This window comes from Panulirus ornatus, chromosome 18 (assembly GCF_036320965.1).
Source record: "Panulirus ornatus isolate Po-2019 chromosome 18, ASM3632096v1, whole genome shotgun sequence".
NCBI lineage: Eukaryota > Metazoa > Arthropoda > Malacostraca > Decapoda > Palinuridae > Panulirus > Panulirus ornatus.
The window spans coordinates 58,718,473-58,744,447 of NC_092241.1; the positions used below are offsets into that span (position 1 = coordinate 58,718,473).

The window sequence follows — 25,975 nt, forward strand, 5'->3', positions numbered from 1 at the left end:
GAGCACTCACTCTTATCCCCTTTGCCTTTGTACAATGGCACTATGCACGCATTCCGCCAATCCTCAGGCACCTCACCATGAGTCATACATACATTAAATAACCTTACCAACCAGTCAACAATACAGTCACCCCCTTTTTTAATAAATTCCACTGCAATACCATCCAAACCTGCTGCCTTGCCGGCTTTCATCTTCCGCAAAGCTTTTACTACCTCTTCTCTGTTTACCAAATCATTTTCCCTAACCCTCTCACTTTGCACACCACCTCGACCCAAACACCCTATATCTGCCACTCTGTCATCAGACACATTCAACAAACCTTCAAAATACTCATTCCATCTCCTTCTCACATCACCACTACTTGTTATCACCTCCCCATTTACGCTCTTCACTGAAGTTCCCATTTGCTCCCTTGTCTTACGCACCTTATTTACCTCCTTCCAGAACATCTTTTTATTCTCCCTAAAATTTACTGATACTCTCTCACCCCAACTCTCATTTGCCCTTTTTTTCACCTCTTGCACCTTTCTCTTGACCTCCTGTCTCTTTCTTTTATACTTCTCCCACTCAATTGCATTTTTTCCCTGCAAAAATCGTCCAAATGCCTCTCTCTTCACTTTCACTAATACTCTTACTTCTTCATCCCACCACTCACTTCCCTTTCTAAACAGCCCACCTCCCACTCTTCTCATGCCACAAGCATCTTTTGCGCAATCCATCACTGATTCCCTAAATACATCCCATTCCTCCCCCACTCCCCTTACTTCCATTGTTCTCACCTTTTTCCATTCTGTACACAGTCTCTCCTGATACTTCCTCACACAGGTCTCCTTCCCAAGCTCACTTACTCTCACCACCTTCTTCACCCCAACATTCACTCTTCTTTTCTGAAAACCCATACTAATCTTCACCTTAGCCTCCACAAGATAATGATCAGACATCCCTCCAGTTGCACCTCTCAGCACATTAACATCCAAAAGTCTCTCTTTCGCACGCCTGTCAATTAACACGTAATCCAATAACGCTCTCTGGCCATCTCTCCTACTTACATAAGTATACTTATGTAAGGATATGTATATGGTATTTATGGATTGTAACAAAGTATATGATAGGATTGGTAGATATGTGTTTTATGGAAGGTCTTAAGAATATATAGTATGAGAGGTAAGCTGCTAGATGCAGTAAACACTTTTTGCAATGGGTGTACTGCCTGTGTACGAGTAGGAAGAAAGGAGAGTGATTGGTACAAAGTGGAGGATGGTCTGCGACACGGGTGTGTGATGTCAACATGGCGCTTAATATGTTTATGGATGGGGTGGCGAGAGGTATATGCAAGAGCCTTGGAGAAAGGAGCGAGTCTGCAGTCTAGGGGGGGGGGGGGGGATGGAAGGTGTCAATAAGTCAATTAGTTGTTATTTGCTGATGGTACAGCACTGGTGGCAGATTCTAGTGAGGAACTGAAGAAGTTGGTGACTGACTGTGGGAGTGTGTGAAAGAATGAAGTTGAGAGTATATGTGAATAGGAGCAAGTTGATTAGGTTTTATAGGGTTGAAGGAGAGGTTAGGTGGTTGAGTGAGTTTAAACAGAGAAAATTTGGAGGAAGTAATGTTTTAGGTACCTGGGAGTGGACATGTTGATAGATGGAGCCATGGAAGTAAGTCATTGGAGGGGGCGTAGGTTTTGGGAGCATTGAAGAATGTGTGGAGAGGTCATCTGGGAGGGCGAAAATGGGTATACCCCATTATATATATATATATATATATATATATATATATATATATATATATATATATATATATATATATATATATATTCCTATGAGTCCACGGGAAAATGAAACACGAAAACTTTTCGTGTTTCATTTTCCCCGTGGACTCATAGGAATATCTTGATCACGCGCAAAATTGTGATCCTTCCCAATATATATATATATATATATATATATATATATATATATATATATATATATATATATATATATAATATATATATATATATATATATATATATTTTTTTTTTTTTTTTTTTTTTTTTTCATACTACTCGCCATTTCCCGCGATAGCGAGGTAGCGTTAAGAACAGAGGACTGGGCCTTTTTTGGAATATCCTCACCTGGCCCCCTCTGTTCCTTCTTTTGGAAAATTAAAAAAAAAAAAGAGAGAGGGGAGGATTTCCAGCCCCCCGCTCCCTCCCCTTTTAGTCGCCTTCTACGACACGCAGGGAATACGTGGGATGTATTCTTAATCCCCTATCCCCAGGGATAATATATATATATATATATATATATATATATATATATATATATATATATATATATATATATATATATATATATTTGCTTTGTCGCTGTCTCCCACGTTTGCGAGGTAGCGCAAGGAAACAGACGAAAGATATGGCCCAACCCACCCCCATACACATGTATATACATACACGTCCACACACGCCAATATACATACCTACACAGCTTTCCATGGTTTACCCCAGACGCTTCACATGCCCTGATTCAATCCACTGACAGCACGTCAACCCCGGTATACCACATCGATCCAATTCACTCTATTCCTTGCCCTCCTTTCACCCTCCTGCATGTTCAGGCCCCGATCACACAAAATCTTTTTCACTCCATCTTTCCACCTCCAATTTGGTCTCCCACTTCTCCTCATTCCCTCCACCTCCGACACATATATCCTCTTGGTCAATCTTTCCTCACTTATTCTCTCCATGTGCCCAAACCATTTCAAAAGACCCTCTTCTGCTCTCTCAACCACGCTCTTTTTATTTCCACACATCTCTCTTACCCTTACGTTACTTACTCGATCAAACCACCTCACACCACACATTGTCCTCAAACATCTCATTTCCAGCACATCCACCCTCCTGCGCACAACTCTATCCATAGCCCACGCCTCGCAACCATACAAAATTGTTGGAACCACTGTTCCTTCAAACATACCCATTTTTGCTTTCCGAGATAATGTTCTCGACTTCCACACATTCTTCAAGGCTCCCAGGATTTTCGCCCCCTCCCCCACCCTATGATCCACTTCCGCTTCCATGGTTCTATCCGCTGCCAGATCCACTCCCAGATATCTAAAACACTTTACTTCCTCCAGTTTTTCTCCATTCAAACTTACCTCCCAATTGACTTGACCCTCAACCCTACTGTACCTAATAACCTTGCTCTTATTCACATTTACTCTTAACTTTCTTCTTTCACACACTTTACCAAACTCAGTCACCAGCTTCTGCAGTTTCTCACATGAATCAGCCACAAGCGCTGTATCATCAGCGAACAACAACTGACTCACTTCCCAAGCTCTCTCATCCACAACAGACTTCATACTTGCCCCTCTTTCCAAAACTCTTGCATTCACCTCCCTAACAACCCCATCCATAAACAAATTAAACAACCATGGAGACATCACACACCCCTGCCGCAAACCTACACTCACTGATAACCAATCACTTTCCTCTCTTCCTACACGTACACATGCCTTACATCCTCGATAAAAACTTTTCACTGCCTCTAACAACTTGCCTCCCACACCATATATTCTTAATACCTTCCACAGAGCATCTCTGTCAACTCTATCATATGCCTTCTCCAGATCCATAAATGCTACATACAAATCCATTTGCTTTTCTAAGTATTTCTCACATACATTCTTCAAAGCAAACACCTTATCCACACATCCTCTACCACTTCTGAAACCACACTGCTCTTCCCCAATCTGATGCTCTGTACATGCCTTCACCCTCTCAATCAATACCCTCCCATATAATTTACCAGGAATACTCAACAGACTTATACCTCTGAAATTTGAGCACTCACTCTTATCCCCTTTGCCTTTGTACAATGGCACTATGCACGCATTCCGCCAATCCTCAGGCACCTCACTATGAGTCATACATACATTAAATAACCTTACCAACCTGTCAATAATACATATATATATATATATATATATATATATATATATATATATATATATATATATATATCTTTTCTTTCATACTATTCGCCATTTCCCGCGTTAGCGAGGTAGCGTTAAGAATAGAGGACTGGGCCTTTGAGGGAACATCCTCACTTGGCCCCCTTCTCTGTTCCTTCTTTTGGAAAATTAAAAGAAAACGAGAGGGGAGGATTTCCAGCCCCCCCTCTCCCAGCAGGTTTGGATGGTATTGCAGTGGAATTTATTAAAAAAGGGGGTGACTGTATTATTGACTGGTTGGTAAGGTTATTTAATGTATGTATGACTCATGGGGAGGTGCCTGAGGATTGGCGGAATGCGTGCATAGTGCCATTGTACAAAGGCAAAGGGGATAAGAGTGAGTGCTCAAATTTCAGTATTCCTGGTAAATTATATGGGAGGGTATTGATTGAGAGGGTGAAGGCTTGTACAGAGCATCAGATTGGGAAAGAGCAGTGTGGTTTCAGAAGTGGTAGAGGATGTGTGGATCAGGTGTTTGCTTTGAAGAATGTATGTGAGAAATATTTAGAAAAGCAAATGGATTTGTATGTAGCATTTATGGATCTGGAGAAGGCATATGATAAGAGTTGATAGAGATGCTCTGTGGAAGGTATTAAGAATATATGGTGTGGGCGGCAAGTTGTTAGAAGCAGTGAAAAGTTTTTATCGAGGTTGTAAGGCATGTGTACGTGTAGGAAGAGAGGAAAGTGATTGGTTTTCAGTGAATGTAGGTTTGCGGCAGGGGTGTGTGATGTCTCCAAGGTTGTTTAATTTGTTTATGGATGGGGTTGTTAGGGAGGTGAATGCAAGAGTTTTGGAAAGAGGGGCAAGTATGAAGTCTGTTGTGGATGAGAGAGCTTGGGAAGTGAGTCAGTTGTTGTTCGCTGATGATACAGCGCTTGTGGCTGATTCATGTGAGAAACTGCAGAAGCTGGTGACTGAGTTTGGTAAAGTGTGTGAAAGAAGAAAGTTAAGAGTAAATGTGAATAAGAGCAAGGTTATTAGGTACAGTAGGGTTGAGGGTCAAGTCAATTGGGAGGTAAGTTTGAATGGAGAAAAACTGGAGGAAGTAAAGTGTATTAGATATCTGGGAGTGGATCTGGCAGCGGATGGAACCATGGAAGCGGAAGTGGATCATAGGGTGAGGGAGGGGGCGAAAATCCTGGGAGCCTTGAAGAATGTGTGGAAGTCGAGAACATTATCTCGGAAAGCAAAAATGGGTATGTTTGAAGGAATAGTGGTTCCAACAATTTTGTATGGTTGCGAGGCGTGGACTATGGATAGAGTTGTGCGCAGGAGTGTGGATGTGCTGGAAATGAGATGTTTGAGGACAATGTGTGGTGTGAGGTGGTTTGATCGAGTAAGTAACGTAAGGGTAAGAGAGATGTGTGGAAATAAAAAGAGCGTGGTTGAGAGAGCAGAAGAGGGTCTTTTGAAATGGTTTGGGCACATGGAGAGAATAAGTGAAGAAAGATTGACCAAGAGGATATATGTGTCGGAGGTGGAGGGAACGAGGAGAAGTGGGAGACCAAATTGGAGGTGGAAAGATGGAGTGAAAAAGATTTTGTGTGATCGGGGCCTGAACATGCAGGAGGGTGAAAGGAGGGCAAGGAATAGAGTGAATTGGATCGATGTGGTATACCGGGGTTGACGTGCTGTCAGTGGATTGAATCAGGGCATGTGAAGCGTCTGGGGTAAACCATGGAAAGCTGTGTAGGTATGTATATTTGCGTGTGTGGACGTATGTATATACATGTGTATGGGGGTGGGTTGGGCCATTTCTTTCGTCTGTTTCCTTGCGCTACCTCGCAAACGCGGGAGACAGCGACAAAGCCAAAAAAAATAAAAGATATATATATATATATATATATATATATATATATATTTATATATATATATATATATATATATATATATATATATATATATATATATATATATATATATATATATTTATATATATATATATATATATATATATATATATATATATATATATATATATATATATATATATATATGTATATTTTGTTTCCCCTTTTTTTTTTTTTATACTTTGTCGCTGTCTCCCGCGTTTGCGAGGTAGCGCAAGGAAACAGACGAAAGAAATGGCCCAACCCCCCCCCCCCTCCCCATACACATGTACATACACACGTCCACACACGTCCCTTTTAGAAAGTTAAAATACAAGGAGGGGAAGGGAGGGTTTCCAGTCCCCTTTAGTCGACTTCTGCGACACGCGGGATCACTGGGAAGTATTCCTCCCCTATCCCCCCCCCCTCTCTCTCTCTCTCTCTCTCTCTCTCTCTCTCTCTCTCTCTCTCTCTCTCTCTCTCTCTCTCTCCATAATTGATCGCCGTTTTCCGCGTTATCGAGTTAGCGTCAGGAAGACACATAAAGGCCACATCCACTCGCATAATTGAAGATTTTTTTTAAGTAAATGTTCTTCAGATCACAGGTTCGAAAATCCGTTCGTGATGTGACGTCACAATAATACTTAGCAATCCGGATTCCTTAAAAACAATACAAGAGACTAGAAGTTTAATCTCGTGTTGGGTCACTTTATCCCTAAGTGAAAAATATACAACAGAATTAGAAAAGGAAGAAAACATGTGATCAGAATTGAATTGAATTCAAGAAGAAACGTTTAACAAGACGACATTAGAGGAAGTGTCCATAATTTCAAGGAGCAATATAATTGTGTTAGAAGTGTATGAGTTTGAGACATATGTAGTAAGATTTTCCCCCACGTCAGTATGCCCACCATCAAGTTTACTGAAGTGCTCTCATTCTCCAGTGAAGATCCGGTAGGTGTATAACGGTGAGACCTGTACACTGTTGGTCAATTGATTGAAAATGGCTGAAGTTAAACGTCCGGACAGTTGGCGCCAATTTCTACATTTGTGCTTTTGGTCATATTAAATTTTAAGTGGTTGTGTTTATTATGCCACCTGATAGTGTAAATAGCCTTACTACTCACTGGTGATGATTGTGTCATCAGTTGTGGTTCAAATTCCGTTTGTCTCTGTTGCTGACGCCTCGATATAATTGCTCTAAATGTTGTTTTGCCGACTTCGGCACCAGTTTTGCCAGCTTGTCATAACCAGTGGGTCTAATGATATATGATTGATGCTTATATAATGCTTTCTCATCATTGGATATACTAATGATTTCTCATTATCATCTAAACTAGGTATTATGTGATTTGTATCATTTATCAATTTAGCTTTAAAGCAAAACTAGCAATGAAAAATTGCTACTTATGTTTTAGGTTCTTTAAATAGTTTGTTATTGTTACAGAAATACCTTTGGAGCATGATTTGGAACTTTAGATATTACTGAATGATATTTAAAAAAGACGATAGATGAGGGTCATGTTCATTAGGGTAAATATGAGATTGATTAATGTAAAGGAAGGCAGTTTACTTTTAAGATATTTTGAGAAAGTTCAAAACTTACCTAATCTCAGGTAGTATATTAAATGATAGTAGAAATATAACAGCATTACATGACCCTCTGTTGGGGATCATGTTATGGTGTCAATTTGCTTACATTTGGCAGTGTGACATGTTAATACTAGAAAGCTGGAAATTAAGGTAATTATTGGTCAGGTAGGGAGGTCAGATCAGGCCTTCATAGGTAATGTTGATTTTTTACAAGTGTATTACTTACTTTTACTTAATTTAGCCTTATATTTTGCCTTATATATTATATTTTACCTTATATATTACTGGGAGTTCTGGGAGCGTTAAAAAATGTGTGGAAGGCAAGAACATTATCTTGGAAAGCAAAAATGGGTATGTTTGAAGGAATTGTGGTTCCAACAGTGTTATATGGTTGCGAGGCATGGGCTATAGATAGAGTTGTGCGGAGGAGGGTGGATTTGTTGGAAATGAGATGTTTGAGGACAATATGTGGTGTGAGGTGGTTTGATCGATTAAGTAATGAAAGGGCAAGAGAGATTTTATTATTTTTTTTTGCTTTCTTGCTGTTTCCCGCGTAAGCGAGGTAGCGCAAGGAAACAGATGAAAGAATGGCCCAACCCACCCACATACTCATGTATATACATACACGTCCACACACGCAGATATACATGCCTATACATCTCAATGTACACATATATATACACACACAGACATATACATATATACACATGTACATAATCCATACTGTCTGCCTTTATTTATTCCCATCGCCACCTCGCCGCACATGGAATAACAACCCCCTCCCCCCTCATGTGTGCGAGATAGTGCTAGGAAAAGACAACAAAGGCCCCATTCGTTCACACTCAGTCTCTAGCTGTCATGTAATAATACACCGAAACCACAGCTCCCTTTCCACATCCAGGCCCCACAGAACTTTCCATGGTTTACCTCAGACAATTCACATGCCCTGATTCAATCCATTGACAGCACGTCAACCCCGGTATACCACATCGTTCCAATTCACTCTATTCCTTGCACGCCTTTCACCCTCCTGCATGTTCAGGCCCGGATCACTCAAAATCTTTTTCACTCCATCTTTCCACCTCCAATTTGGTCTCCCACTTCTCCTCGTTCCCTCCGCCTCTGACACATATATCCTCTTTGTCAATCTTTCCTCACTCATTCTCTCCATGTGACCAAACCATTTCAAAAGACCCTCTTCTGCTCTCTCAACCACACTTTTTTTTTTATTTCCACACATCTCTCTTACCCTATTATTACTTACTCGATCAAACCACCTCACACCACATATTGTCCTCAAACATCTCAATTCCAGCACATCCACCCTCCTCTGCACAACTCTATCCATAGCCCACACCTCGCAACCATACAACATTTGCTGGAACCACTATTCCTTCAAACATACCACTTTTGCTTTCCAAGATAATGTTCTCGACTTCCAAACATTCTTCAAGGCTCCCAGAATTTTTGCCCCCTCCCCCACCCTATGATTCACTTCCGCTTCCATGGTTCCATCTGCTGCCAGATCCACTCCCAGATATCTAAAACACTTTACTTCCTCCAGTTTTTCTCCATTCAAACTTACCTCCCAATTGACTTGACCCTCAACCCTACTGTACCTAATAACCTTGATCTTATTCACATTTACTCTTAAGTTTCTTCTTTCACACACTTTACCAAATTCCGTCACCAGCTTCTGCAGTTTCTCACATGAATCAGCCACCAACGCTGTATCATCAGCGAACAACAACTGACTCACTTCCCAAGCTCTCTCATCCACAACAGACTGCATACTTGCCCCTCTTTCCAAAACTCTTGCATTCACCTCCCTAACAACCCCATCCATAAACAAATTAAACAACCATGGGGACATCACACACCCCTGCCGCAAACCTACATTCACTGAGAACCAGTCACTTTCCTCTCTTCCTACACGTATACATGCCTTACAGCTTCGATAAAAACTTTTCACTGCTTCTAACAACTTGCCGCCCACACCATATATTCTTAATACTTTCCACAGAGCATCTCTATCAACTCTATCATATGCCTTCTCCAGATCCATAAATGCTACATACAAATCCATTTGCTTTTCTAAGTATTTCTCACATACATTCTTCAAAGCAAACACCTGATCCACACATCCTCTACCACTTCTGAAACCACACTGCTCTTCCCCAATCTGATGCTCTGTACATGCCTCCACCCTCTCAATCAATACCCTCCCATATAATTTACCAGGAATACTCAACAGACTTATACCTCTGTAATTTGAGCACTCACTCTTTTCCCCTTTGCCTTTTTACAATGGCACTATGCAAGCATTCCGCCAATCCTCAGTCACCTCACCATGAATCATTTATTTATTTATTTTATTTATTTTGCTTGGTCGCTGTCTCCCGCATTTGCAAGGTTGTGCAAGGAAACAGACGAAAGAAATGGCCCAACCCACCCCCATACACATGTATATACATACACGTCCACACACGCAAATATACATACCCATACATCTCATTGTACACATATATATACACACACAGGCACCTACATATATACACATGCACCCAATTCACACTGTCTGCCTTTATGAATCATACATACATTAGATAACCTTACCAACCAGTCAACAATACAGTCACCCCCTTTTTTAATAAATTCCACTGCAGTACCATCCAAACCTGCTGCCTTGCCGGCTTTCATCTTCCGCAAAGCTTTAACTACCTCTTCTCTGTTTACCAAATCATTTTCCCTAACCCTCTCACTTTGCACACCACCTCGACCAAAACACCCTACATCTGCCACTCTATCATCAAACACATTCAACAAACCTTCAAGATACTCACTCCATCTCCTCACATCACCACTACTTGTTATTACCTCCCCATCACCCCCCTTCACTGAAGTTCCCATTTGCTCCCTTGTCTTATGCACTTTATTTACCTCCTTCCAAAACATCTTTTTATTCTCCCTAAAATTTAATGATACTCTCTCACCCCAACCCTCATTTGCCCTCTTTTTCACCTCTTGCACCTTTCTCTTGACCTCTTGCCTCTTTTATACATCTCCCACTCATTTGCATTTTTTCCCTGCAAAAATTGTCAAAATGCCTCTCTCTTCTCTTTCACTAATAATCTTACTTCTTCATCCCACCACTCACTACCCTTTCTAATCAACCCACCTCCCACACTCCTCATGCCACAAGCATCTTTTGTGTGAGCCATCACTGCTTCCTTAAATACATCTCATTCCTCCCCCACTCCCCTTACCTCCTTTGTTCTCACCTTTTTCCATTCTGTACTCAGTCTGTCCTGGTACTTCCTCACACAAGTCTCCTTCCCAAGCTCACTTACTTTCACCACTCTCTTCACCCCAACATTCTGTCTTCTTTTCTGAAAACCCCTACAAATCTTCACCTTCGCCTCCACAAGATAATGATCAGACATCCCTCCAGTTGCACCTCTCAGCACATTAACATCCAAAAGTCTCTCTTTCGCGTGCCTATCAATTAACATGTAATCCAATAACGCTCTCTGACCATCTCTCCTACTTACATACGTATACTTATGTATATCTCTCTTTTTAAACCAGGTATTCCCAATCACCAGTCCTTTTTCAGCACATAAATCTACAAGCTCTTCACCATTTCCATTTACAACACTGAACACCCCATGTATACCAATTATTCCCTCAACTGCCACATTACTCACCTTTGCATTCAAATCACCCATCACCATAACCCGGTCTTGTGCATCAAAACCACTAACACTCATTCAGCTGCTCCCAAAACACTTGCCTCTCATGATCTTTCTTCTCATGCCCAGGTGCATATGCACCAATAATCACCCATCTCTCTCCATCAACTTTCAGTTTTACCCATATCAATCTAGAATTTACTTTCTTACACTCTATCACATACTCCCACAACTCCTGATTCAGGAGTAGTGCTACTCCTTCCCTTGCTCTTGTCCTCTCACTAACCCCTGACTTTACTCCCAAGACATTCCGAAACCACTCTTCCCCTTTACCCTTGAGCTTCGTTACACTCATAGCCAAAACATCCAGGTTCCTCTCCTCAAACATACTACCTATCTCTCCTTTTTCTCATCTTGGTTACATCCACACACATTTAGACACCCCAATCTGAGCCTTTGAGGAGGATGAGCACTCCCTGCGTGACTCCTTCTTCTGTTTCCCCTTTTAGAAAGTTAAAATACAAGGAGGGGAGGGTTTCTAGCCCCCTGCTCCTGTCCCCTTTAGTCGCCTTCTACGACACATGAGGAATGCATGGGAAGTATTCTTTCTCCCCTATCCCCAGGGATAAGAGAGATGTGTGGTAATAAAAAGATTGTGGTTGAGAGAGCAGAAGAGGGTGTTTTGAAATAGTTTGGTCACATGGAGGGAATGAGTGAGGAAAGATTGGCAAAGAGGATATATGTGTCAGAGGTGGAGCGAATGAGAAGTGGGAGACCAAATTGGAGGTGGAAGGATGGAGTGAAAAAGATTTTCAGTGATCGGGGCCTGAACATGCAAGAGGGTGAAAGGTGTGCAAGGAATAGAGTGAATTGGAATGATGTGGTATACCAGGGTTGACGTTTTGTCAATAGATTGAACTAGGGCATGTGAAGCATCTGAGGTAGACCATGGAAAGTTTTGTGGGGCCTGGATGTGGAAAGGGAGTTGTGGTTTCTGTGCATTATACATGACAGCTAAAGACTGAGTGTGAACGAATGTGGCCTTTGTTGTCTTTTCCTAGCGCTACCTCGCGCGCATGCAGGGGAAGAAGGTTGTCATTTCATGTGTGGCGGGGTGGCGACGGGAATGAATAAAGGCTGCAAGTATGAATTATGTACATTTGTATATATGTATATGTCTGCGTTTGTATATTTATATGTATACATTGAAATGTATAGGTATGTATATGTGCATGTATGGACGTGTATGTATATACATGTCTATGTTGGTGGGTTAGGCCATTCTTTCGTCTGTTTCCTTGCGCTACCTCGCTGACGCGGGAGACAGCGACAAAGTATAATAAATATATATAGATAAATATTACTGCCATTTTATGCAGTAATTTTTAATAGAATATCAAGCTTCAGATCATCCTTCTTAGATTTTTCTGTAATCAGTGAATTATATAAATTGCCTAAATGATAAAGTGCCATATCCCAAAATTAGTTTCATTGTAGAACTAAACTGGAGAACTGCAGTGACTTGTTCAAGAGTTTGCAATATTTGTTCACAACATTGGCATTCCTTTCACTGGTGCAACATTAAGCTTTGCACTATACATGGTGGAACCTTAGGATTTGTTAAGCTAAGTTAGGTTGAATAGGTTAAGAAACAAAAGGTAAAGTAGGATAGGTTCTGTAGGTAAGGTTTCATGGTAATGTCGATGAAAACAGATAAATGTTCTGAGTGACAGATTTTGATGAAAGTGGTCCATTGAAATTCTCAGTCTGTAATGTTGATATAGAGGGTGGGATTTTAGCTGTAGCACCTCCTATGATAATGAATATTAAGTAAATCCTTGCTCCTTCATGAGGTTAGGTGAGGTTTTCATAGACGAACCACTTTTAAAGAAATCAACTAAACTTAAGAAAAACCACACCTAACATGACATACTGTCCAAAATGTACAGTAGAAATATACCAGCATTAAAGTGGTCTGCTGTTGGATATTGCATGACTGATTGTTATGTTACCTGCTCGTTAACATTCATTGACATTTGTGCTGTGCACAGTCATGGATGTGAGTAGTATATTTTAATAAGAATATTGAATGTTAAGATAAACATAAAGTGTAAGAGGTTTTCATAAGTTCATTTATTTGATTTATTAGTGTGTACCTACTTTTATAGTAATCCAGTATTTTCCTTGACATACATAACCATCACTACCATTACCTTTTTTAACTCCTGAACATTCCTTTAGGTTATTCTTTCCAATACTCAAACTCTGTTTATGCTTTGTGGTTTCAAAGACATTCATATATCAATGAGAAAAATCACCTCTGAAGTATTTTTGGTCTGCTTCTTTAACTGTAATAACATGTAGAAATGTTGTAAATGTTTCATCACAGTGCACTAAAAAGTGTGAGTAATGCCTGCGTGTCAAGTGAATTGCTGCTGTGCATGTTTTATCATTCAGTACCTAATTATTTACATCTGATTAATGTTTCATCATACAGAAAATTCTTTCCTGGCCATAACCAATGTTGTTTAGTGGCAAAATTGCCTTGTTTTTCCTCCCACCCCCTGCAATTGAAAAAGAAATAAATAAAAAAAACCTGCCTCATCTTGGTCAGTTTTTGATGCTGCAACAGTCACTGTCCATAGAATCTGTCTCCACACAATCTGAAGACATCTTTATCATCAAATAATTCATGATCAGGCTGGTCCTCTAAAGTTAGATAGTTGTTGCTCAATTTCCTTCTTAGAAAACTCATGATAATTTACTCTCATTGTCATGTCTGGAGGATGGCTGACTGTGGGAAGATCAGATTGAGTGTTGCCACTTCAGTCACCACCCAGGCTCAAGTGCATGGCCTTGCAATAGAGGTGCAGCAATGTCTAAATATCCATTTAGAGGCATTATTTAGCTTACATAAATGTCTCTGGAGGCATTCAGGGGTGGATACTTTTCAGTTGAATAAAATGTTTAAATCATGCTCTGCAACTGTTTCTGTATTGTCTGAACACCTTTAGCATTGCAGAAAAAAAATTATATTATATCCAAAATTAATAGCTATGTGGAGCTGATTGAGACCTTTACCAAAATTGATGCTCAGTAACCAAACATTTAGCTGTAGCATATGAAGAAATATACAAACTACTAGTTTCAATCTTTTGCAGTGAGTTTGTAACTGAAAGATGCATATTTATTCAAAGACAGAACATTGTGTTTCAGAGTCTACTTCATACTGAAATGTACATGTTTACAAGTGCTATGGGTAAAGTTGTAGTGATGCCAGAAATCTAACTGGAATATTGCTCACTTTATTAGTAATGGTAGTCTACCAGTATTGTAACTGATGTCTTATGTAGTACAGTTTAGCCGTGCAAGTGAATGTTAATCAGTTTTGTGGTACAGATATAGATTTTCCTGGTGACTGCTGTAGGTATGAGAGGATGAAAATATATCACTGATAATTTAAAACTTCTGTAGTAATCTGCCTAAGGATTCAGTATATTACATCCCTCTTTAGGAAATCTCTCATTAGGTTAGATTAGTAAAACATATCTATGATATTCAGCTAAAACCTTTATTAGACAGTATCTTTTCTTAGATCTGGTCAGTCTCTTGTGTGACCTTCATAAGAGGGCAATTTAGATCAAAGACCAAATTGCTGATAAGGGTAAGGTTATTTTTCTTGCAAAATCTCACTTCTTTTGTGTGAGAATTCATACTGATGATCATAAGGCCCAGTCCAGTGGTAAAAAATATAGGCTTAGAAGTATGAAAAATCATTCCTTTACTCTTGGTAGAGCTCTGAATAATCATTTATTTCTCAGTCTCCCTGTTTCCCTCCTTCCCAATTGAAAAACTATTTCTTGAGCACTAACAGTAAAATATCTAAGGGACAGATGGTGCCACCTGCAGTTTCATGGATGTGATGGTGTATGGTAGATAGAGTTTTATAAAGGAACTTTAGCAGCCTTTGTAAATATCATGGTAGCCAAATTCTCTTGTTGAATCCTTTTAAGGATATAGGTGTATCCTCATGATTAAATGCTGCTTGTTAAACCAGTTTACTTTAATACAGCCGAAGAATTCACTTCCTTCATCAGATAATTGTGTACTTGACCAGTTTCCTGTGCAGTTTTGTATGCTTATTAAACTATTGTAAGAGAATTTTCACCTTAATTTTTCACCCCATGTGCAGTATATCTTCTCAAATCCAAACACTATGAATGCAGGATCCCACAGAACCCAGACATTTTGAAAACAATCAGGTTCCCGTGTTCCACATAGGCACTGGGAAAAAGCCATTCTTTGTTGTGGACATTTTATCCTAGTTGTGCAATTGATTGTAGGCAATTTTCTCACAAAACCTGGAATACCTCAGTTTTAACACATTTACAATCCAGTTAGTCCAGGTATGGGGAGATACAGTATGCTGTATGCATACAAGATTGTAGAGAAAGTTAAGAGATGGGGCCCTAGGAGCATGAAATTTCCACACCATAATTGCTCAAACAGATAACTGATATATAATTTGTTAGTTTTTCTTCATTTGATGTACAATTCAACTGATGTATCCTCCATTTGTAAAAGTTTGTATTTTGAATGTTGATTATTTCTTATGCTCTCAGAATCATCCAGCAGAGAACCTGCTATCTTCAGAAACATTCCGTAAGTGGAAATGTGCTCCAGGTACTGTTGGTAATCAGTCTACTGTCACGATGAAGTTGGAACGATTAAGTTCCATCCACTCCATTGACATTGGCAATGAAGGTTCAGCATTTGTTGAAGTGTTAGTTGGCAGAGAAGGAGCTGGAGATTTCCAGGTTAGTAAAACTTATAGGATTATTTGCCATAATTTATAGCATTCAGTACTCAGCCAATGAAACTGGATTTCGTTTTACACATGATGTGTTTATTGAAGTCTAATGAAGAAAGCTGAATGTATCATTAATTCCTGTTGCTGATATTGTTTTTGCAATAAACTTTTCTCATATAGGATTGTCATTTCCTTATTCTGTATCAAGAAAGTTCTTTGCGAATTATAATTGTAAGGGAGTTATTGCCATTATCCTGTGTAGTTTTATTTATAGTGTTTAAAATGAAAAACAGTATGTATAGATTGTGTCTACCTATCTGTCTGTGTATCTCTCTATCTATCTATCTATATCCAATTGTATATCCTGTGCCTGTTCCCACCTGGAACCCCCTCAGGGGGATGGCCATGGCAATAGAGTCTCCATAACTTGTGAACTCCAGTGGTGCTTCATAGTGTTTAGTGCCTCACCCTTAACAGGTCACAGGCAGAGGATACCTCTACTGCAGTATCTGCAGAGGCTCCTGCCTAATGTTCCTGCTGACTATGTTTACCTGTTGCTGCCTTGTATTCTTATCTTCTACTTCATATATTGACCCAATGCTCCTGCCTAAATGTTCCTATTTACTACTCCTATCTATTACTCCTGCCATTTTGCCAAAAGGCAGGGGTAGCCCATGGTGCTCACCACAGGGAAATCAAGAGTTATGAAGAATGAGCTGTGTGAGTTTAGTGTTGTCAGGTGTTATGTATGATAAGGAGAGATTGTATGTTTGGGAACAGAATACTATCAGTCTATGTGGGGATGTGACAGAAAGAAAGGCCAGCTATCTGAGTCAGAGGAGTGCATCTTGACAACCACTGAAGTGCTGGCTCACTACACAACTCCCTCTAACCCTCCCAGTACCCAGGTGGGTAATACTGGTAATATACCTCCTTGGTTATTGGGTGACTGCCAACGACTTCCTGCTAAAGACTGATACTGCCAACTGTAGATTATGTCATTAAGTATGAGTAATGTTGTGTATTTTGTGATATGATATCAGAAGAAATACTATATGTGGATGAAAGAACGGATCATTGAACAAAGGAATGAAAAGGTGTATTGAATATAAGTAATGCATTTTTAGGATAGTAGGGTAGATGCTGAATTAGAAGAGGTAATTATGAAAGACAGGCTTAGTATTAGAGAGCTGAGGAGAGTAATGAAGGGAGAAATTGCAAACATCCTTATTTGGTAAGATTGATTGGAGAGTTTGGTGGAACCGAGATATTTTTTTTCAAAATATAGTTTTAAGCAGTTGAGATGCAGATAGAGTGATAAATATGTGAATGAAAAGGATAATTTTATTGTGAAGTCAGTGGTCATTAAAGTAAATGATAACATATTGAGGTGATATGGTTATGGAGACAGTTACTGTAAAATGAAAATACAGGAAACCCTCGATTCAACAGACCCATATATATCGGATTTTGCTTTTAACAGACTAGATTTAACTCTCATTACCCTCTTTTTCAACTGCTGCACCTTTCTGTGGTCCTTTGAAGTTCTCATATGGCTAATCTGTTTCCAAGCTCTTCATAAATGTATTGTATCCATGGCAAATGCAGAAGGCTCTGTTTTAGGAAAGACTTGTGTAGTTAAAAATCAATAGAAATGTTCTCATATTTTAAAGATCTTTCCATAGTTATAAAGTGTCTACAGAGATGAATATTGTTACATTATATATTTCATACATTTCAGTTACTTCTTGTGGCTTCATCCTTCATGTCTCCCATCGAGTCAAGAAATAGTACAGACTTGAACCGTGTCCGCATGTTTGGCCCAGATAAACTAAACAAAAGTGTGGCATGCCAGAAGTGGGATCGTATTAAAGTTATATGCACACAACCATTCAACAAGAATATGCAGTATGGTTTATCTTTCATCACAGTTAGAGCTCGGGTGAAGTGAGTTCATACATTATACAGTATAGTGAACAAAATAATACACTAAAAGTGAAGTTTAGTGCACTTAGATTATTATTTTTGTAAACCAGGAATTGTAAGGCATATGAAATAAAGTCTCTAAATATTAAAGATTATTTAACATAAAGGGTTTTATGGGAATCTCCATATATTGCATATTATACACTTCCTCCAGATCCATCTGATTCTCTTAAGTATTTCTCATACCTTCTTAGAAGCAAACACCTGATCCAAACATCCTTTACCACTCCTGAAACCACATTGTTCCTCCAGTCTAATGCTGTGTGCATACCACCACCCTCTCAGTTGCCACTCTCTTGTATAACAAACTTATAAATTTGTAATTTGAACATTCACCTTTATGCCCCATACCTTTATATGCTGACACCATACATACATTCTACCAATCCTAAGGCACCTCACCATGATCCATACGTACGTCGAAAATCATAAATAACCTAAACAGTTACCCCATTTCTTAAGAAATCCAACTGTGATACCATCCACTTCAGTTGCTTTGCCACATTTCATTTCTTGCAAGGCTTTCATCATCTATTCTCTCTTCAACAAACCATTTTCCCTGACTTTCTTACCTCACATGTCTCCTAAGCTAAGCATCATGTATCAACCATCTTATCATCAAACACATTCAACAGTATTTCAGAAAACTCTCTCCATCTCCCCTTTACCTCATCTTAGCTTGTTATTACTTTCCAGTTTGCTCCCTTCACTGGTGTTTCTGTTTGCTCTCTTGTTTTACACACACTATAAGCCTTCTAAAACATTTTGCTGTTCTTCCTGTTGTTTGCTGATGCTTGATCACCCCAATCCTCATTTGCCTTCTTTTTCTGCCCTTGCGCCTTCCTCTTTACCTTTTGGTACTTTCTCTTGCAAATCTCCCACTTGTTTGCACTCCTTCCCCATAAATAGCACCCATACATATTTCTTTTCTCTTTCACTAGCTTCTTTATTCATCCCACCACTTAGTACCCTTTCTCACATGCCCACCTTCCACATACCACAAATGGCTTCCTTAAATACCTTTCATTCATCACCCACTTACTAGCTTAATTTATTCTCATCTTTTGCCATTCTGCAGTTTCTCTTCAAACAAACCTGTTTCCCAGTCTTACTTTCACCACCCTCTATTTATCCATATCATTTCCTCTTTTCGTAAAGCTTTATTAGATCTCAAAGCCCACAAGCAGAAGTTTTAATTGGAGACATAGTATTTAAATACCACGGTTCGTTGTTATTTTTTAGTTTATTGTTCAACTGTCAACTTAAACTTTCTTTTGATAAAGAGTTCCTCCTCCTTAGATACTGTGAGAAGTTGTTATTTTCACAGTGCACTCTTATTTTGAAAATTTCTATTAGCATTTGACTTGCATTATATGTCCTTTTTCATGACATGTCATTTGAACTCTTGTTTTGAATCTTCTGTCAGGAACCAACTTCTTCCTCATCTAGGGTCACCAAACTGGGAAGTTTCACTCTTAAGGAGGAGGATGACAGTGACCCTATTTCAATTGGTTCCATGTTTGCTCGAAGAAAGGAAAAGGAATCTTCACCTACCATATCTGGTTAGTTTCTGGAGGACTGTAAATTTCACAATGAATTTTTTATTGAAGGTCACATTTGAATATTTTTTTCGCTCAACTTATGAATAATTGTATGTCCTTGAGCTCTTATGTACTTTTTTAGACACTGGTCTAATTCATTGTAAGTGTTTGGCAAAGTATGATACCAAAATTTCATTTAGACTGTGATGTTGGGATCAATTAATTTAGTTTGTACCTCAGGACTTGTGTTGTTTTAGGTAGAATAGGTAGGTTTGCATAAGCCAGCATATATGTTATGTTAGTAACTTTGTTTCAAGACTTTATGTAGACTGACTTCTTTCCATGTAGACAGTGATAGAGTAATAGGATTTTGCACTTAATCATGTAAATTTCCAAAAAGTTGTGAATCATTTTGAATACTTAGTATTGGCCAGTTTGGTAAATGATGCATTTTCCTTAAACTACATTTTTATTTTTTAGACTCATCATGGACAAAAGTCTTCATCTTGGCTGGACCTTGATTGAAATAAACAGAGGATTATGAACAGGAGAAAGTAGAGACAAGGAAAAGCATTACCAAATTTTGGAGGAAGCAAAAAAACTTACCTTTTAAACCTGCCTTTAAAATGTTCTAGGTTATAGTTATTGAGAAAGACCTGAGAAGTAGAGAGTTCCAAAGCATCAAGGTGTAGAAAAAGAATCGATTATCAAAACTGTCCATCCTGGAGTTGCCAGTGGCCGTACAGTACTCATCTGATAAAGCAACTTGCCCAGGATCACATATTGTTACTGATGGTGGGAGCACACAAGCAGCCAGCTCTCGGGAGAAAAAACAAAGTAATACCTAAAAGAGGGAAAATGAACCACAGTTGTTTGTAGTGTAACAGCTGTTTATTATAATCGGTGGATTAGATGCTTGACAAAAGATTTTATGGTTAAATGGCCTCACATAGAGTTTAGAGGACTACATTGCTTGAATATTAGTTTGAGCATTAGCTGCTTTCCCTCATGTAGACTATGTAATTATATGCATATGTCTTATTGCTTCATTGTGGTGCACAAAGGATTGGTGGATTGATTTTTAAGTTGGATAAACTTCTTGTTTACTTGGATAACAAACAAATGAGCAGTAACACTGTTGCCAGTCTATCCACCCCTATATGCTGTATTGTTAAACTTGTTGAGACTCATTAAGATGAACAGCTGGTTGATTTGTTATATGCAACAAGATATGTTACAACTTAAAAGGGGAGTTAACTGGCTTATTAAGACAGCATGTAGATTTGTAGATTCAAGACACATACAGCCAGTGTTTTTTCTTTTTTTCATTTATTAGATTATCATTATCTTGAATGGTTTTGTTATTATTTTGATATTGATGCTGCCCACAAATGAAGTAGATCATATTCATGCCTCTCTTTGGCTTGAACTTGTTTGAAGTTTAAAGTCTCTAATTTATTCAAGCATAAAGTGTATGTGCATGTGTGGGCATTTATGTACATACATGTGTATGTGGATGGTTTGGGCCATTCTTTCGTCTGTTTCCTTGCACTACCTTGCTAACACGGGAGGCAGCTACTAAGTATAATAAAATAAAGATAAAGTCTTTGATTTAATTGATTATTTTTGCTTTGTCGCCATCTCCCTCATTAGCGAGGTAACGACAAGGAAACAGATGAAAGAATGGCCCAACCCACCCACATACACATGTATATACATACATGTCCACGCACGCACATATACATACCTATATATCTCAAGGTATACATATATATACACACACAGACATATACATATATACACATGTACATGACTCATACTGTCTGCCTTTATTCATTCCCATCGCCACCCCACCACACATGAAATAACAACCCCCTCCCCTGCTTGTGCGCGAAGTAGCGCTAGGAAAAGACAACAAAGGCCACATTCATTCACACTCAGTCTCTAGCTCTCATGTAATAATGCACCGAAACCACAGCTCCCTTTCCACATCCAGGCCCCACACAACTTTCCATGGTTTACCCCAGATGCTTCACATGCCCTGTTTCAATCCATTGACAGCACGTCAACCCCGGTATACCACATCGTTCCAGTCAACTCTATTCCTTGCACGCCTTTCATCCTCCTGCATGTTCAGGCCCCAATCACTCAAATTCTTTTTCACTCCAACTTTCCACCTCCAGTTTGGTCTCCCACTTCTCGTTCCCTCCACCTCCGACACATATATCCTCTTGGTCAATCTTTCCTCGCTCATTTACTCCATGTGACCAAACCATTTTGAAACACCCTCTTCTGCTCAACCACACTCTTTTTATTACCACACTTCTCTCTTACCCCTATCATTACTTACTTGATCAAACCACCTCACACCACATATTGTCCTCAAACATCTCATTTCCAGCACATCCACCCTCCTGTGCACAACTCTATCCATAGCCCACACCTCGCAAGCATATAACATTGTTGGAACCACTATTCCTTCATTCAAACATACCCATTTTTGCTTTCTGAGATAGTGTTCTTGACTTCCACACATTTTTCAATGCTCCCACCCTATGATTCACTTCAACTTCCATGGTTCCATCCGCTGCCAAATCCACTCCCAGATATCTAAAACACTTCACTTCCTCCAGTTTTTCTCCATTCAAACTTACCTCCCAGTTGACTTGACCCTTAACCCTACTGTACCTGATAACCTTGCTCTTATTCACATTTACTCTCAGCTTTCTTCTTTCACACACTTTACCAAACTCAATCACCAGCTTCTGCAGTTTCTCACATGAATCAGCCACCAGTGCTGTATCATCAGCAAACAACAACTGACCCACTTCCCAAGCTCTTTCATCCACAACAGACTGAATACTTGCCCCTCTTTCCAAAACTCTTGCATTCACCTCCCTAACAACCCCATCCATAAACAAATTAAACAACCATGGAGACATCACACACCCCTGCCGCAAACCAACATTCACTGAGAACCAATCACTTTCCTCTCTTTCTACATGTACACATGCCTTACATCCTCGATGAAAACTTTTCACTGCTTCTAACAACTTGCCCCACACACCATATATTCTTAATACCTTCCACAGAGCATTTCTATCAACTCTATCATATGCCTTCTCCAGATCCATAAATGCTACATACAAATCCATTTGCTTTTCTAAGTATTTCTCACATACATTCTTCAAAGCAAACACCTGATCCACACATCCTCCACCACTTCTGAAACCACACTGCTCTTCCCCAATCTGATGCTCTGTACATGCCGTCACCCTCTCAATCAATCCCTCCCATATAATTTCCCAGGAATACTCAAAAAACTTATACCTCTGTAATTTGAGCACTCACTCTTATCCCCTTTGCCTTTGTATAATGGCACTATGCAAGCATTCCGACAATCCTCAGGCACCTCACCATGGGTCATACATACATTAAATAACCTTACCAACCAGTCAACAATACAGTCACCCCCTTTTTTAATAAATTCCACTGCAATACCATCCAAACCCGCTGCCTTGTTGGCTTTTATCTTCCGCAAAGAATTTACTACCTCTTCTCTGTTTACCAAACCATTCTCCCTGACCCTCTCACTTTGCACACCACCTCGAACAAAACACCCTATATCTGCCACTCTATCATCAAACACATTCAACAAACCTTCAAAATACCCACTCCATCTCCTTCTCACATCACCACTACTTGTTATCACCTCCCCATTTGCCCCCTTCACTGAAGTTCCCATTGATTTCCTTGTCTTACGCACTTTATTTACCTCCTTCCAAAACATCTTTTTATTCTCCCTAAATATTAATGATACTCTCTCTCCCCAACTCTCATTTGCCCTCTTTTTCACCTCTTGCACCTTTCTCTTGACCTCCCGCCTCTTTCTTTTATACATCTCCCACTCATTTGCATTATAGCCTTGCATTTTTCAATCATGCAAATGTGAGAATGTTAACAGTGACCAAGAAGCATGGAGCAGATTTTCAAGGTGTCTTGACTTGTACATCATGGACTTTGTATGGTAAATGGAATAACTTTAGATTTTTATCTTAAGTTGTTGAATTTTTCCTTTAAGTTACGGGTGCAGCAGCTATTCGGGCAGCATCAGCAGCAGCTGCAGCCTCCAGCACATCACCAGGAGCATTGAAAAGGAAGGCTCAAGATCCACCATCTGATGTAGGATTTTATCAGCTCAAGAAGAAAGCAGATTTAGGTGAAGAACTTTTCAAATGTTAAATCTTTGGGTTGTTTTTACTGTAACTTGTATGAATATTAGATAACAGCTGGTGCCAGTATTTGAAAGAATTGAAAACATTTTTTTTTCATAGTTGTTAGATTTTTTTCCTCCTTTTATGGGGCTCCTGCAGCTCCAAAGCTCCTATACATTCAGTGGTAGGCAAATGAACTCTTGGATTGAGAAGTGTCACAGAAGTTGACTTTCCAACTCAAGGTGTAACCTCATGCAGGTGGAGTTTGGTAATACCACTGACATGTTGTCTGTTGAAACACTGTTGTGAAAAAAAATAATATGATTGTCCTGTATCATATTACTATAAGTGGTTGTTGTCTTTAGGCACATTTGCACAGTTATCCATTTGTGGTTTTTGCCATACATTGTCAGGCACTATGCTGTCCTTATTATCATGCAATATTTATCCTGTACTATTAGAAACATGGTCTGGGGATGTTAGTTTCCAATAACAGAATAAGGAGAATGATGAACAGTGTAAGATTGTAGATTAAAGTATAAAGTTATAGGTAAAAGGTCATGAAATGAAGAAATTAGTTGAAGAGAGTACTGAAAATATGTGACATTCAGTGTGTTACAAGACATTGGATGTATCATTTTTTCATAGCTATATGTCAATTTCCTCTTTAGTGAATTAGTGACAGGAACAAACAAAAAAACGAAGGCCACATTCTCTCATCGTAAAATCTGAAATTGAAGGTCTTATTGAGAAATTGTGTAATCATATCTGGTAATAAGTGTTTTTATAAGATGAAATATTGAATACTGCTGTGTTGTATGGTCACCAACTAAGTAGACTGAGTTAAATAAATTATAGAGAATTCAGAAACAGAATTAAGGGAATGAAGCACTTGAACCAACATGGAACAGGTGAAGAACTTGAACTAAACAGTTCAGAAAAGAGAAGAGAAAGATACATGATTGTTTGTGCTTCATAATGATCGAAAGGATTTAAAGAAAGTTTGAGTGAAAACATAACACTGTGGAAGCAACATAGTGATTGAGCTCACAAAGATTCCATGGAATATATCAAAAAGTTTTCTTTATGCACTTGATCATTGTTTCCTGTGTTATTGAGGTAGCACCAGGAACAGACAAAGAAAGGCCACATTATCTCGCATCCATTTTTTAGCTGTCATGTGTAATGCACCAAAACCACAGCCCCACAGACCTTTCCATTGTTTACCCCAGATGCTTCACAGCATGTTGACCCCAGTAGAATACATAATGCCAGTTCACTTTATCTCATGCACACCTTTAACCCTCATACTTGTTCAGGCCACAACTGCTCAAAATCTTTTTCACTCCATTCTTCCATCTCTAGTTTGGTCTCTCCATCCTCCTAGTTCCCTCCACTTCTGACACTTATATCCTCTTTCTTAGCCTTTCCTCACTAATTCTCTCCATATATCCAAAGCATTTCAGTGCACCCTATTCTGCTCTCGCAACCACACATCTCCTACCTTTTCATTACTTAATAGATCAAACCACCTCACACCATATATTGTCCTCGGATATTTCATTTCCATCACATCCACCCTCCTCTGCACAGCCTTATTCATATTCCATGCTTCACATCCATATGATATTATTGGGATTACTATTCCTTCAAACATACCAATTTTTGTCCTTCCAGATAATGTTTCTTTCCAAACATTCTTCAGCACTCCCAGAACCTTTGCCCCCTCCCCCACCTTATGACTCTTCCAATTCCATGGTTGCAAATATTTATTCCCCTTGCCTTTATATAGCAGCACTATACATGCATTCTGCCAATCCTCAGGCACCTCACCATGATCCATTTATATAATGAAAGTCCTTACCAACCGGTCAATAGCACAGTCATCCCTTCTTAATGAATTCATCTGTAATACCATCGACTCCAGCCACCTTGATGCATTTCATCTTACACAAGGCTTTCACCACCAAACCTTTCTCCATGACTCTCACTTCACATACCATCCATCCCAAAATACCCTACATCTGCCTTCTGTCATCAAACACATTTAACAATCCTTCAGAATACTCAATCTCCTCCTCTTTTCATCTTCACCTCTTAATACTTCCCCTTTTGCCCCATCTGCTGATGTTGCAAGTTGTTCTTTTGTCTTTTGCATATTATTTGTTTCCTGCCAAAACATCTTATTCTCCCTTAAGTTTCCTGATATTCACTCACTTCAACTCTCATTAGCCCTCTTTTTCAACCCCTGCACCTTCCTCTTCACCTCATGCCACTTTATCTTGTACATTTCCCAGTCATTTGCACTCCTTCC

General features: G+C 39.3%; 1 protein-coding gene across 1 annotated transcript in view; it reads left to right on the forward strand.

The window, feature by feature from the left end:
- Positions 1 to 6,478: 6,478 nt before the first annotated feature.
- LOC139755163 (DNA repair protein XRCC1-like) overlaps positions 6,479 to 25,975 on the forward strand; it is a 54,854-nt gene continuing 35,357 nt past the window's right edge. Inside the window, exons 1-5 of the mRNA XM_071673323.1 lie at positions 6,479 to 6,779; positions 15,733 to 15,927; positions 17,662 to 17,862; positions 19,333 to 19,468; positions 23,529 to 23,666. Coding sequence (XP_071529424.1) covers positions 6,729 to 6,779; positions 15,733 to 15,927; positions 17,662 to 17,862; positions 19,333 to 19,468; positions 23,529 to 23,666 — 721 coding nt within the window. The 5' untranslated portion in view covers positions 6,479 to 6,728. The remainder of the gene's footprint in view (positions 6,780 to 15,732; positions 15,928 to 17,661; positions 17,863 to 19,332; positions 19,469 to 23,528; positions 23,667 to 25,975) is intronic.